Genomic DNA, 14,912 nt, shown 5'->3' with positions numbered 1-14,912 from the left:
CTGTCCCCTCTCAAGGGGAAAGGGTTGACGCGCTCTCGCCTTGCAGGGGATTGGCATTGTTCGTTTCTCTTCCTAAAGCCTTCCTTCACCTTTCGGTCAGGATTGCCAGCAGAGAGGGTCTCTGGCTGTGTGCTGCAGAAGCTTTGCTCTGTCTGTTCTCTGTGTTTCTTTCTCACACATTCAGCATTGAGTTTCTCCAGTGTACCAGCTCCAGAAGCTGCTAATGATACAACGTGAGTAAAACCAGACATAGCCCATGGATCTGTGGAATTTGCAGTCCAGTGAAAGCTACACAGTGAGGCAGTCACACGAATAATATGAAAACCCGTGCTTCTGACCCTTTCTGTGACAGAGTGAGGAGAGTGTAAAATGAGAGGAGCTGTGCTAGGCTGGGTAGCCAGGAGAGGCTGTTATGTCTGACGGAGTGAGTCAGTGATGGTGAGAAGTGGAGAGAGGCAGAGAGGGGGCAGGTGGTTTAGGCTACATTAAGGATTCTCGTTGTCTTAGGAGTCGTGGGAAATCAAGTGTTTTGAGCCAGAAGGGTTATTTCTTTTATCAACAGTTTAGATGACAGCACCAAAGGTATGTTTACTAGTTGAGGATGAATGCAGACTTAGGGGAGGAGCTGGTGTGGTTGATGGTGAAGTCACCGTTTAACAGATTCCAGTGTTCTGGAAGTGGGAGAGAGGGGTGAACTCCAGGAACACTGACCGTGATGGTTGAGTTAGTGGAATCTCTCTGCGATTACATCATTGGTACTTGTGGTTAATCGGAAAAAGATGGCTCAAGTGGAAAATCATTTTAAAAGGATATATAAATATGTACTTTGAACATACTACTTTTCACTTAAAACATATAAATACATATTCATTTTGCGTGCAGGCACAAGAATCTTTGAAAGTAAGTTCTTAAACAATGGTTTGCATAAACCACACTCATAATGCATCATCTAAAATCAAGTTTCCAGTTCTTTAAAGTAAAGTGAGAACCAGATACATTTGAAGTAATCTGGGTACAAAATTTTTCCCTTAGCCTTTTATAGTTGTTTCACCCATGCCTACTTTTTTGACAGTTTTTTTCCCCCAAGTGTCTTGCTTTTATGTAGTTCTTTCAAAGCTTTTAACCTCATTTTTTCTCTTTTCTTTCTCTTTCATTTCCATGGCTTATGTAAAACATAGTTAAATTATGTAAGAACAGCTTACGCGCAGGCACACGCCGCTGAGGCAGTGAGTGTCAGTGGCTCACGGGAAGCAAAGCAGCCCTGGAGATGGGTTAGCTGCCGTGGGCAGCGGGCTGCAGCGCTGTCTCACGGGGGGAGAGGCGCGAGCCACTAGTGTCGGGAGCTGGGTAAGTGGGAGTCACCAGGAGCGCTTCTGCCATGTATTTTTCAAAGCAGTAGTTCCAGTACAGAAGTTACAAGGTTGGAATAAACCCACAGTGTGGCATGACTGGTCAGCCAGAGTGTACAATGTATAGGGTTTTAAGCAGCGTTAATACAAGTTTGAGCGGCAGAGAACAGCGACCTCACAGAGTGTAAGCATTCAGATCCCAGTGGGGACAGTGTGTTCTGGGTGAGCTCTCGGCTGAAGGACATAATCCAGAGGCCGTCTAGTTCCTAACCGTTTTCTCCAGAACAACTCATGTAAACATAGATAGGTTCTCCTTGCGTTTAGTCATACGGCATTGTAAACTGCATTCACAGACGGACCATGGAAGTGTTTTTTTTTTTAAGCAAATTGATCACATTTTAATGCCAATACTTCCTCAACAATTTTAATGAGTTCAGATTTTACAAATAAAGTTAAGAGATCTGTTTAATTGTGCTCTAGATAAATTTCAGCAAGAAAGCTGCTTTTGTTTAGCTTGAAAAAGTAGTTGAATTTGTTCAGCGGCTTTTGATGTGACAGCATGCATGCCATCTTGTTTTAGAACCATCAGCCTGCTTTAACTGCTATTTGTCATGACTCACGCTAAAAGCCCTATTCAGAGTGATCACTGTGGCTGATGGCATCCGAGTCACACCTGTGGAAAAGCAGACTGAAACCTGGTCTGAGGAACTAGGCGATTCCCCTTGACGCTGCACTTAGTTCATCTTACATGGTTTCCTCTGTCATCAAGCCATTGACACCATTGTCAACAGGGTCTGCAGCGTTGTACTGTCTGTGTCTGGTGGAGGAGGATGCTGGATCCAGATTTCAGTTTGAGCAGAAATGGCCTTCATAATGTATCTGTAGTTTGCCCCCAGCCTACGGAATTCCTCCTCCAGCTTGGAGAAAGCTCATGTGGTTGTCTTGATCCAGTCTTCTGGAAACAACTGCTATAACCTGTTGGCATGGGAGCACACTGCAATGTCTGTCGAGCCTTGAAATGAAAGATCCGCCTCATTCACATGGTCATAGGTATCTGTCAAGCAAAGACAGGAGTTAATCCTTGTCATTGGTTTCTTTTTTTTCTTTTGACCATGCAGCTTGAGACTGAGCCCAGTCTCAAGACTCAGCTTCAGTCTCAGACTGAGCCCAGGCCCTCGGCAGTGAAATCTCAAAGTCCTGACCCTTACTCATTCCTAGTTGTCGTCTGTTTTTGAATGTGTTTAGTTAGTGTTAGTCGCTCAGTCGTGAGCCTCCTTGTGACCCGTGGACTGCAGCCCACCAGGCTCCTCTGCCCATGGGATTCTCCAGGCAAGAATGCCGGAGTGGGTAGCCATTACCTTCCCCAGGGGATCTTCCCAACCCAGGGGTCGAACCCCGCTCTCCCACGTTGCAGGCAGATTTTTTACCGACTGAGCCGCCAGGGAAGACCTTTTAGAGTCTGCTTTCCCTCAGTCTAATAAGTAGGACTCCTATGTCGTCTCGTCAAGCGCTGCTCGACCTGATCTCTGGAAAACCAGTGAACTCATGTCTTCTCGTGCTGACATTTGTTGGCAGAGTATCTTGGAAAGGCCCTTTCTATGGAGAAGCTGATAAGATCAGAGCACTGCACAGGCTTCTGTGAAGATTGCTGGCAGTGCATCTGAAGCCATTCCGTGTTGCAGAGGTTAGAGTTATGCTGAAGCCTTGTCTCTTGACCCAAGCTGCAGATCCCAGCTGTGTTGCCAAGCATCTGTTTTAGTGGCTCCATCTGAGCAGGAAGTACTATTGTTTACCTTTTTTGGCCAGAAGAGTTTTTTCCATTGGTTGGTTGCTTTTTACAGGTTTCCAAAAGAACCTTTCAAAATAGGCTTTACCACCATCAGCACCCAGTGAGCGAAAGCCAGGAGTTGGCTTCACTACAGGGCTGTCATTTATCTCACTGAAAACTAAAAGGAAGTGATACTACCACCAAGTTCAGTTGCAGTGGCCCCTCTTAAAACGCTGAGAGACACGTAGGCGGTCCTGGACTGGATGGCACTCTTCTGCGGGAGGACTCCTTCCCTGCCTTCCTCGGCACTGATCTGCAGACCGGCTCGGTCAGGGCAGGTGGCTTCTTCAGGGTCCCTCCAGCAGTGAACATTTTCTTCCTCCTTTGCAACGTGATCAGCAGCCTGCTCAAAAATAAGATCTTGTTTGCCTGAAATATTTGTTGTTTGAAACACTGTGAGGCACTTCTTGAATTTTATTGCTGTAAGCATCTATTGGCACATACCTTGTGATAAAGTACCGTAGCTTTAGTCAATCGTGGCAGTTATCAAAGTAAAAACCGAAGGCTTGTGAGCATCAGCGCACTTTCTTCCCCTGACAGTTTCCTGATAGATTAAAAATAATGCTAATGGCAGGATATATCTTTAACTCACTGGAAAACTTCTGGATATCATCACGTGGCAAGCAGGATGACTGTCTATTGTTTGACCATGCCGTGTATAATGTGGCCTTAAGGATGATTTTCTATTATTTGCCCACCTACATTAGCATCCGATGCTATCTCACTTTTATTTGAAGTGAAATATGACATTGTTTAAAGGAGCAGAAAAAAAAATCAGAGAAAAATTAATTGCAAATTCACAGTGCACCTCAACGGAACCTCCTAGTGGTACAAAATCTTAACACCATGTACTCTCAGATTGGCTTAGCGAATAGGGACGTTTTGCTTAGATGAGACGGTGTGACTGTATTTTTAAATATTTAAAAGATTATTTTAGAGAAGATGAATAATATTGTTTTGTAAGCCCAGAAGGTATAAGAACTAACTGATGAATATTGTAGACAGGTCTGTTTGCACTCAAGGTAAGGCACATTTTTGAATATTTAGATCCCCTCATCCACAAAATGGGCTACTTTACAAAACTTCCCCCACTTGGAAGGATTAGTACTGTGTCTTTGCCACCGTGCGAACAGCTGGCCTGTACTGTGACTTCTCTTTAACGTCTGGTTCCTCGCTTCTTTGGCTGTGAGGTCGTTCAGCTTAGGAGGTGCTGTGGGCTGCTCGGAGTGGGGCCTCAGGAGTTGGGCCAGAGGGGCGGCTGTGACCTTGAGCCAGGGCCCAGTTCTCCGTGCTCCATTTCCTCACCTGTAGAGTGGGGGTCGCCCCCTCACCCCGTCGGGGGGTGCCGCAGGGGTCTCAGAGTTTGTCTCTGGAGCGCGGGTCCTCAGCAGGTAGGTGCTCGCGCCCTGCGGTCTGTCTGCCGTGCTGGCAGCTCCTGGGCTGAAGGACACGCGTGAGCGCTGGGAGGGAGTTCATGGCCATCTTCCCGTGATGTTGTAGAAAGATTTTCTTTGTTGGAGAAGACAGACAGGTAGCAATTTCTAAGGACCATAACAGTCTGGAGACAGGAATCTCAGAACAGAAATTTAGGGCAGGTGCCTTGTGTGTGTAGGGGAACACAAAAGGTGTACTTGTAGAGGACTTGACTTTCTTCTGGATTTCTGTAGAACCTTATTCCATGGAAGGTGTAGTAAGTACTCTTCATTAGAATACTTTCCAGCTTCATTTCACTGCTGCTGAATAGATCTAACAATCCTTTGACATTTTTTTCTGGTTCACTCCTGCCTTACTAAACTCTCAATCTGTAATCATTTTATTTTCTATACAAGACACAACCCATTTGTTAACTTTTTCTACAGTCCAGAGTATGTTCAGTATGTTTATGGTAGAGGTTTCATTAAAATCCACACCATCCCATTTCTAGTGCTCATGAAGAATGTATGTTTTTGAAAACAAATGGCTAATTGGGTTAGGGTGAGGTTAATTGTGTAGTCCTTGGAGTCACACTGCTTTCCTCTGAATTGGTTCTGCCACTTTTTACCCACATATTCTGGCCACTCCCTTTGGGTAACTCCACTTTGCACTCCCATCTGCAGAAGGGGATTACTACAGGTGCAGCCTCACTGGCGGCTTGAGAAGCGAGCGAGTCACTGTGTGGAGTGTGCTTGGTGAGTCTCCCCTTCCTTCTCAGGAAGGTGCCGCCATTCTCTGTCCACTGTATATCATGAGTCTGCGCTCACTTACTTCCTCGAGTCCTGAACCGAATAACGTCCACAGCGTAGGAGCCATCCCTTTGCTGTTGCTGTTCAGTCACTCAGTCATGTCCAACTCTTTTCGACCTCGTGGACGGTAGCACGCCAGGCCTCCCTGTCCATCACCAGCTCCCAGAGCTTGCTCAAACTCATGTCCGTTGAGTCGGTGATGCCATCCAAACACCTCGTCCTCTGCTGTCCCCTTCTCCTCCTGCCTTCTGTCTTTCCCAGCATCAGGGTCTTTTTCAATGAATTGGCTCTAAGCATCAGGTGGCCAAAGCATTGGAGCCTCAACTTCACCATCACTCCTTCCAATGAATATTTAGGCCCTTCCCTTAAAACTGCCTTATTTGTGAGTAGGTTAGAACAGGATTATATGCTAAACACTGTTGAAGTGTGGTCAGGGTCTGAGGAAGCATGGGTCTGGATCAGACCTCAGACAAGCTCCAGAATGGTCTTGATGAAAGCACGTCAGAAGTGGGACTGGTCTCAACCATCCCAGGAGGTGTTTGCATTTTGAGAAGGGGCGAGACTTTATACCTTGTAGGGGTGAACTGGGGACCTACCCCTTCCCTTTGTCAGTTTTTTGGTCTGCCTTCCCCCTCCTCCTTCCTCCTGCCTCTTCCTGGCCTTCCCTGCTTCTCTAGGTAAATAAGCACAGGTATCTGCTTTGGGCACAGTATCCAGTATGGCCCATTGCCTCCACATAGAGCGGAGTGGCCCTGTCCACAGGATTTTCCCAGCTGAGCCCATAGTTAGGAACATGTGACAGGGTTCACCTACTGCCTTGTGAACTGCTGTCCCGAGCTGTGAAGGGGGTTCTGTTGGTATTGCTTGCTATTCAGGGTCTTTTACAGGCTTCCCAGGTGGCTCAGACAGTAAAGAATCTGCCTACAATGCAGGAGAGAGGGACCCAGGTTCGATCCCTGGGTCAGGAATCTGAAGATCTCTTTTGTTTGTACAAGGTCAGCTTATGTCGCTTTAGACTTCTTAAAATAAGTATTAGAGGAGTACTTGAGATACTTGATTCATATGTGTGTATGAGATTTTATTTTTTAGATTCTCGTTAAGAACTATTTTTATTTATTTACAGCAGTAGCAAAACCTAGAGGTTTTATGTGATGTCTAAAACGTCCTGGTTGTTCAGAATTGGACTGTGGTTAATTGACCGTAATAACAGTAGTTTCCTATAGCTAAACATACTGAGGCGGGAATAACAGTAAAAGGGTGAAAGCCTCCCTTCGCCAGCAGTGGTGAGATGCCTGCATCTGAGGCTGAGGCCTAGAGAGATGCCTGGCATAAACGTGAAGAAATACATGAAAGAGCTGTTGGAAACGGTGCTAGGGTGCTTTTTCGTTCAGAGCGAGTTCTTGTGCACTGTCGACCTCCCGTCTGCGTCAGTTACCGCTCTGCCTGGGCAGCCTTGTAATCGCTCTTCTGATGTTCCTCTTTTCATTTTCAGCCTACGGAAAGGTGTTTCTCGTGCGTAAAGTGAGTGGCCACGATGCTGGGAAGCTGTACGCCATGAAGGTCCTGAAGAAGGCCGCCATCGTGCAGAAGGCCAAGAGCACGGAGCACGCGCGGGCGGAGCGGCAGGTCCTGGAGCAGGTGCGGCAGTCGCCCTTCCTGGTGACGCTGCACTACGCCTTCCAGACGGAGGCCAAGCTGCACCTCATCCTGGGTGAGTCGCGTCCCGCCGGCTCGCCGCGCGCTCTGGGCCTCGAGCGGTGACCGCCCTGGAGGGCGGCACGCTTCAGACCTAGAAGAAGTGGAGTCCTGGGGCTTCCTGGCAGGCCGGTGGGTAAGACTTTGCCTTCCAAACAGGGGGTGAGGGTGTGACCCCAGTCAGGGAACTAAGAGCCCACATGCCTCACGGCCAAAACCAAGAGCGTGAGCAACAGAGGCGATACATTGACACGTCCAGCAAAAACTTTAAGAATGGTCCGCATCAAAACCAAAAAATCTTCAAAAAAAGAAAAGAAGACGTGAAATCTTTTAGCCTCCACTCTTCTCTCCATGGTGGCGCTTCCTTGAACACTGGAGCTGCTCTGGATCTGGGACCTCCTGGCCTGAAGGGATTTGTGTGCTCCGCCTTCACGCTCCTCGTTAATCTTGAGCCCGGGACTCGTTTGGGTAGCTGCTGCCCTGGGTGGCAGATGCCATTCAGATGTCGGAGCTGGATGGGAAATAGGCCGCAGTTCTCAGGGGCATACAGGTTTGGGCCAACAAGGGTTTATTTATGGAAATCAGTAATTAGGGAAAAGAGAAGATTTTTCTCAGAGATGGTTTGCTTTTCTAGTGAAAAGCCTGGTTTTAAGGGCGATCCCCAACAGTCAGTCAGTACTCTGCTCACTCCCGTCCCCACCCACAGACACTGTCTGAATCCTTTCCTTCATGGACTGCAGCCCGCCAGGCTCCTCTGTCCATAGAACGTTCCAGGCAAGAATATTGGAGTGGGTTGCCATTCCCTTCTCCAGGGGATCTTCCTGACCAGCGACCAAACCCTGGCCTCTGCATTGCAGGCAGATTCTTTACCACCTGAGCCGCCAGGGAAGCCCTGTCAAATAGAGTTTGACTACTGTGAGCATGTGGACTTCAGAAATGTCCTCTGCGCAGATTTGAAATCTGGCCAGATTTCTTTTCAGGAAAGTTGTATGGTTCTCTCTTCCTGCTGGAAGTAAATGGCAGTACTTCTAGTGTTACTCTCCTCCATCGTAGAATGTATCTTCTGCTACAGTTTTAGTCCCATCCTTGTGAGGACTTGCACTTAGGTATTGTAATGCCCGGATATTGATCTCCTGTGAGGATTCGATGAGGTGACTTGCACACACGGCGCCCTGTAGGAATCAGCTGGTTCTCGTTCCTTCGGTGTGCGGGCCCTCTGCTCCGTGTCGTCCTAGTTATCACTAATCCCCGCGCAGCTCTGCCAGAGGCCTCTCATCAGAGGTGCTGAGGTTCTGCAAGCTGCATTTCCTGCAGTCACATGTCTTGTATAAGCTTGAGAGTAAAGATCGGAACTCAGATCTGAATCGTTGGAAGTCTGTCCAACAGTGCCCCTTGTTTTCTCCAATTATTAGTGGTACAAACAGACTTTTTAATATATATTTGGCAACTTTATCAAATGCTCTCATTTTGAAAGTTATACTTTTATTAATGCTGCCTAAAATTGCATTCACTTCTTGAGGCCCAGTTTGCGGTGCTTAGCATCCTCTACCCATCCCAGATCTTCCATACACATAGGCCACAGTCTCCCTGTCTGGTCAGGGTCCTGACTCAAATGACCGTCTGCCTGGTGTCTCAGGCCTTCCTTCTCCTCCTGTGTGTATCTGTTCAGCTTTGCTGTTTACTGATTTCTAAATACAGTTCCTTCTGTATTTTTCCCCAGTAGCGTGTAGTGGACAGGGCATTGTAATACAATGGTTTCAACATTTTTAGCAGTGGAACCCTTCCCTCAAGTGCAAACACAAACCTTCAATTGGAAAACAGATAGAAATGAGGAGCGGTGCTTGAATCTGATTTTCAGGGCACCAAACCCTACAGTTTGTTTCTGGTCCTCCCTCAATCACAATTGCCATGGAACCTCAGGGAGTGTAGAAAGACTTGCTATAAATGATTCTCTTGTTCAGCAAGCCAGATTTTACAATAAACCGGCTCATGACAGTTAAATCTGACGCCTGAGATTGTACGACCAGCGCGAGCCTAGAGCGGGAGAGCCGGACTCCTGGGCTTTGGGCCTGCTGCTCTCCCTGCCCCTTTCCTCTGTCCCTGACCGTACTATGCTCCTTCTAAGTTGTTTATTGTAAATAGTGCAGTTTTTATAAATAATACCTTTAACCTCAAAGTAGATGAGTGGAATATTTGCATTTTGATTAAAAACAGTCCTTGATAGCATTGCTCTTTTTGTCGTTGGCTCTTTGTTACTTTTGCTCTTTGTCAGTGGCCCACCAATGAATAAATACAACCCAAACTGAGAAGGCCCGTCTCTTCTGGCAGCTCAAGAGTGGAACGTAGACTGGACGGCGGACTGGCCCCCTGGCAGGTGAGGCAGGCCGTGCGTTTGGGAAGCCTGCCCCCCGCCTCCTCTCCCCGCAGATGCCTGTACTCGCGTCCTCTTTGTGCATGCTTGTAGTTGCTGTTTGACTTTAAAGACAACACTTTTCAGAAATCTTGAATGGGACCTTTTTAATTTTTTTTTTTTTGGTTTGTTTTTCTGGTTCTGTTACTTGTTTGGAGTGCTTGGAACGCATGCTAGGTCAGTCCTCCAAATACTGTCGCATTCGGCCAGGGCCGTCGTGACAAAATGTAGGACTGGGAGGCTCACTAAGCAGAGGTTTCTTCCTTCTCAGTTCGGGCGCCTGGACGCCCAGCACCAGGCGCCAGTGGGAGTGGTTTGCTGTGCGGGCCGTGAGGGAGGGTCTGGCCCAGCCTCAGCCCAGCTCACCGAGGCCCCCCTACCGCCTCTGCACATGGCTGACCCTCTGCAGTCACACCTCTAGTGTTGCTTTTTGTGTCTAAATTTTCTCTTCCTCTAAGGACAGGAATCAGATTGGATTAGAGCTTACCCTAATGGGTTCATTTTAATAACTTAGTTACCTCCTTAAAGGCCCTGACTACCAATACAGTCACATTCTGAGGTACTGGGGCTAAGACTTCAATATGCGAATTTGGGGGAGACAGTTTCAGCCTGTAACTGTCTTTAAAGGTGTATTGATTAACTTTATCTAGCTTTTGTGTACTGTTAGAGATTAATAGCAAGATTTTGCATGTCAAGCAAGCTTTTCAGGGATCCAGCGGGCTGACCTTTGTTCTGATGAATAAACAAACATTGTAGACCATTTAAAAAACTTCATTGTTACTACAGAAGCAGATATATGCACGTAGAAACTGTAGCAAAACAAAAACAAGAAAACATTTTTAGGACCCAGAGTTTACTTCATTATACATACCTCTCTTGTTATTACCTTAGTATATTCTTCTAGATCTTTTTGTTTGTGTGTCTGTTTGTGTGTCTGTATACATGTATATTTTATTAAGATGAAGTTGTCCTGGAAAATCCCATGGACGGAGGAGCCTGGTGGGCTGCAGTCCATGGGGTCGCTAAGAGTCGAACACGACTGAGCGACTTTACTTTCACTTTCCACTTTCATGCATTGGAGAAGGCAATGGCAGCCCACTCCAGTGTTCTTGCCTGGAGAATCCCAGGGACGGGGGAGCCTGGTGGGCTGCCGTCTATGGGGTCGCATAGAGTCGGACATGACTGAAGCGACTTAGCAGCAGCAGCAGCAGTCCTGTACAAAGGATTGATAGCCTGCTTTTTTTTTTAATGGATATATTAATGATGTCTATCTTTCCTGGTTAATAAATTTTCACTTCACTTAATATCCGGTAATACTCATTGTTTATTGCCGCATAACTCTAAAATTTTGTTGCTTAAACAATAACGTGTTCTCCCGTGATGCTGTGGGTTGGCTGGACTTGCTCATGTGGTGGAGAGTGGGGGGCTGGCTGGGCTTGAGGGCTGAGCTGGTGCCATTACCCTTGGTGCTGCTGAGACCCTCTCTTCCTCTCCACGTGGCTCTCACCCGCCAGCGTGGAAGATCAGCTTCTTCCCATCGTGGCTGCCTCGGGGCAGCCGTGCAGCCAGCCAGGAGGGCGGCGGGAGGACTCCGAGGCACCCTGAGGCTGGGCCCTGGAGCTCACAGGCCTCACTTCCAGCACAGAGCCAGCCCGGGTCTAATGAGTGGGGAAGCAGACTCGACTTCTTGTCGTGTCTTTTTTTAAATAATATTTTCTTACACACACATATATATAATTGACATACAACATTGTATACTATAATTGGCATACAGTATTACTGTAAATTAACTTCAGATGTACAACATAATGATTTGATATTTGTATGTATTGCAGAAGAATAGTCACTGCAATAAGTCTGGTTAACACCCATTACCACCCATCGTTACAGAATTATTTGTTGTTGTTGTGATGAGAACTTTGAAGTATGCAATCCAGTGTGATTAACTACGCCACTGGCGCTGCACGTTACACTCCCATAGCTGATTTACTTTACTACTGGAGCTTTGCGCCTGTGGCCGCCTTCACCGTTTCACCCATGTTCCAAGCTCCCACCGCTGGTAGCTGTCAGTCTGCTCTTTCTTTATTTCTTCATTTTAGATTCCGCATAGAAGTGAGATCATGTGGTATTTGTCTTTCTGTTTGCCTTATTTCACTTAGTGTAATGCCCTCAAGATTCATCCATGATGTTGTAAATGGCAAGATTTCATCTTTATGGCCATATGATATTCCGTTTTACATATGTGCAGAAATACACACAGACATGCACACACACACAGACCGCATTTTCTCTGCTCGGTCGTTCAGTCATTAATGGGCACTTAGGGTGTGTCTGTATCTCCCGTCACAAATAACGCTGCGCTGAGCATGAGGGTGCACATGTCTTTTCAAGTTAGTGCTTCTGTTTTCTTCAGATGAACACTCGGAAGCGGGGTTGCAGGATCACATGGTGGCTCTCTCTTTAATTTTGTGAAGAACCTCCGTACTGTTTTGCATTGCGGCTGCACCAGTTTACATTTCCTCAGCTGTGCTCAAGGGTTCCCTTCTCTCCACATCCTCAATAGACTTCGCTTCTTAATGTGGCGACTACAAAGAATTTGTGGCCATCTACCATACAAGTTTGTGTTCACATTTCACTCCTTGTCCCGTAAACTCCTTTGCAGCTCTTGTGTTCAAACCAGGAGCACTCACTTGGTTATGTGCTTGAAGTCTCTTAATCTGGAACGCTCCCTTTTTCATATCCTTGGTTTATTGATCTGGAAACATATAGTGTCTTTAGCTTATTCCTCTGCTGAATTCCAGTATTTGGGAAATCGGAGCTCAAGTCTTGATAAGGCCATTAGATATCTTTGCGGAACATACCATATCACAGTGGAGAAACCTATGATCTGGTTGTTAGTGATGCTAAGACTAAGTTACAGAAGTGATAATCTGATCTGTTTATAATAGAGTTATGTTTTTTCCCTTAGAAGTGAAAATAATCTGTGATATTTTGATACTTTACGGTTTTAACATTTCAGTTCAGTTCAGTCGTGTCCGACTCTTTGTGACCCCATGAATCTCAGCACACTAGGCCTCCCTGTCCATCACCAACTCCCGGAGTTTACTCAAACTCATGTCCATTGAGTCAGTGATGCCATCCAACCATCTCATTCTCTGTTATCCCCTTCTCCTCCTGCCTTCAATCTTTCCCAGCATCAGGGTCTTTTCCAATGAGTCAGCTCTTCGCATGAGGTGGCCAAAGTATTGGAGTTTCAGCTTCAGCATCAGTCCTTCCAATGAACACCCAGGACTGATCTTTAGGATGGATTGGTGGTATCTCCTTGAGGTCCAAGGGACTCTCAAGAGTCTTCTCCAACACCACAGTTCAAAAGTATCAATTCTTCAGTGCTCAGCTTTCTTCACAGTCTAACTCTCACATCCATACATGACCACTAGAAGAACCATAGCCTTGACTAGATGGACCTTTGTTGGCAAAGTAATGTCTCTGCTTTTTAATATGCTGTCTAGGTCGGTCATAACTTTCCTCCCAAGGAGTAAGCGTCTCTTAATTTCATGGCTGCAGTCACCATCATTGCTTAGATCAGCTGTTTCATCACGAGTTACAGAATTGTTTGTTGTTGTGGTGGTGAGAATGTTAAAGGCGTGCTCTCTCAGGAACTTTCATATATGCAATCCAGTGTTATTAAGTATAGTCACCCTGCTGTACATTATATCCCCATGACTGATTTATTTTATGATTGGAGTTTTGGACATTTTGACTAAAGGGTGATTTTTCTAGATCTGTCAGTTCTTCCACATCTATTAGTTGGAAAGTGGCTTTGTCTCATCCACTGTAATTTTCTGTTTACCCTGAGATCCTGAGGTACAGCTTCTAATGGAAAGGCCAGATGCAGTCCCTTTAATTGCCAGTATTCAAAGAAAGAAGTTACAGAATTCAGGTGGCACTGTGTTTTAAGATCCCTGATAATCAGTTGTCTTCAGTCGTAACCAGAGGTGGCCTGCTGTATGTATTTTTCTTACCTTTCTTGTTTTCACTTAACAATGTATCCTGCAGTTTATTCTGTATTAATTTGTAAAGATCTTCCGCATTCTTTTCTTACCCCTGCATAGTATTCCGTTCCATTACATAGCACACCTAACTAGCTTTCTTCTAGGATTGGACCCTTGGGTTGTCCAGTCTTATCTTTTGATGATCCAGAGTGCACAACTTGTACATGTCATTTTCCACTCGGATAGGAAAAAAACTGCAGCCTTAATTCATGGGAAAAGGTTGCTCGATCTATTTTTTTGTCGTCTGTAATTTCACATATACCTTTCCACAGGGGTTGTGCCATTTACACTCCCACTAGAATTGAGTTAGAGTGCCTATTTCTCCACAAAGCATATTCTCAAACTTCTGGATGTTTGTCTGTCTTATAGATAGGTGGTGTCTCAGTGTAGAGTTGATCTGAATTTTTTTAGTGAGGTTGAATGTTTTCATATGTTTAAATGGTTGTCTGTCTTTTCCTGCAGTTTATCTGTCTGTGCCCTTGGCCCGTTTGCCCTCATCTCGGTTTTCTAGGAGCTTTTAGATTAATCGTTTGTAATATTCATAGTAAATCCTCCCCTATTTTCCACTTTTCTTTTGACTTTATGATGTTTGACCATGTAAACTTAATTAAATTTATATGGAGTAGAATTTGTTTAAAAACATCTTTATGGATTATGGAGTTTAAGTCATAGTTAGAAACATCTCACACTCCTGAGGTTATAAGGGATTCACCAGTATTCTTTCCAGTGCTTGTATGGTTTTATTTTTTGCATGGCGAACATCCCAACACCATATACTAACAAGTCCAGGTGTATACTGACTTGAGGTGCTGCCTTTTACTTATCTTAAATTCTTGTATATATTCATGTCTTTCCTGACTGACTGACCTGTTTTGTTGAATCATATGCCATTACCATACTGTTTTAGTTCATCAAAGTTTTATAATAAGTTTTAATACTCAGAAAGGCTAGACCCCCTTCATATTTCATTTCTATTATTCTTCAGAGTTTCTGGGGTGTTCCATCATGTTTGTTTACTTTTGATGTGAACTTTAGAATCAAATTGTCTAGTTTTGGAGGGGGTTTTTAATTGCAGTTGTCTTAAATTTTAAAAAAGTAGTTTCGGGAGAATTGGTATTTGTGTGATACTGGCTATTCCTGTTCAGGAACATGGTATGTTTTCTCATGTGTTGAATGAAGTCTCATCTGACACCTCCAGGAGTGTTCTGTTGTTTTCCTCCTCCCCGCACGTCCCGTCGGTCAGTCAGCCGTCTGTTGCTGTTGTCAGTAGCGTCTTCCTTCCCACTAAATCTTCTAGCTGTGGTTTTCGTACGCTCATTACTCTTGGCTTTTCACTGTATTTGTGCTTGTGCCTGT

General features: G+C 45.5%; 1 protein-coding gene across 3 annotated transcripts in view; it reads left to right on the top strand.

Annotated features, from left to right (window-relative positions):
* The window catches only part of RPS6KA5 (ribosomal protein S6 kinase A5), a 185,730-nt gene that overhangs the window by 72,198 nt on the left and 98,620 nt on the right, over positions 1 to 14,912 (top strand). For 2 of the 3 annotated variants that reach the window (XM_065940932.1, XM_065940931.1), the window contains one exon: positions 6,892 to 7,110. In XM_065940932.1, the coding sequence (XP_065797004.1) occupies positions 6,892 to 7,110 (219 nt within the window). Of the gene's footprint in view, positions 1 to 6,891; positions 7,111 to 14,912 lie in introns of those variants that run through there. The other variant, XM_065940933.1, reaches the window with a different exon arrangement.

Source organism: Muntiacus reevesi, chromosome 7 (genome assembly GCF_963930625.1).
Source record: "Muntiacus reevesi chromosome 7, mMunRee1.1, whole genome shotgun sequence".
Taxonomy (NCBI): domain Eukaryota; kingdom Metazoa; phylum Chordata; class Mammalia; order Artiodactyla; family Cervidae; genus Muntiacus; species Muntiacus reevesi.
Note: the sequence above shows the minus strand (reverse complement) of the source record. Positions and strands in the feature narration are given on the sequence as shown.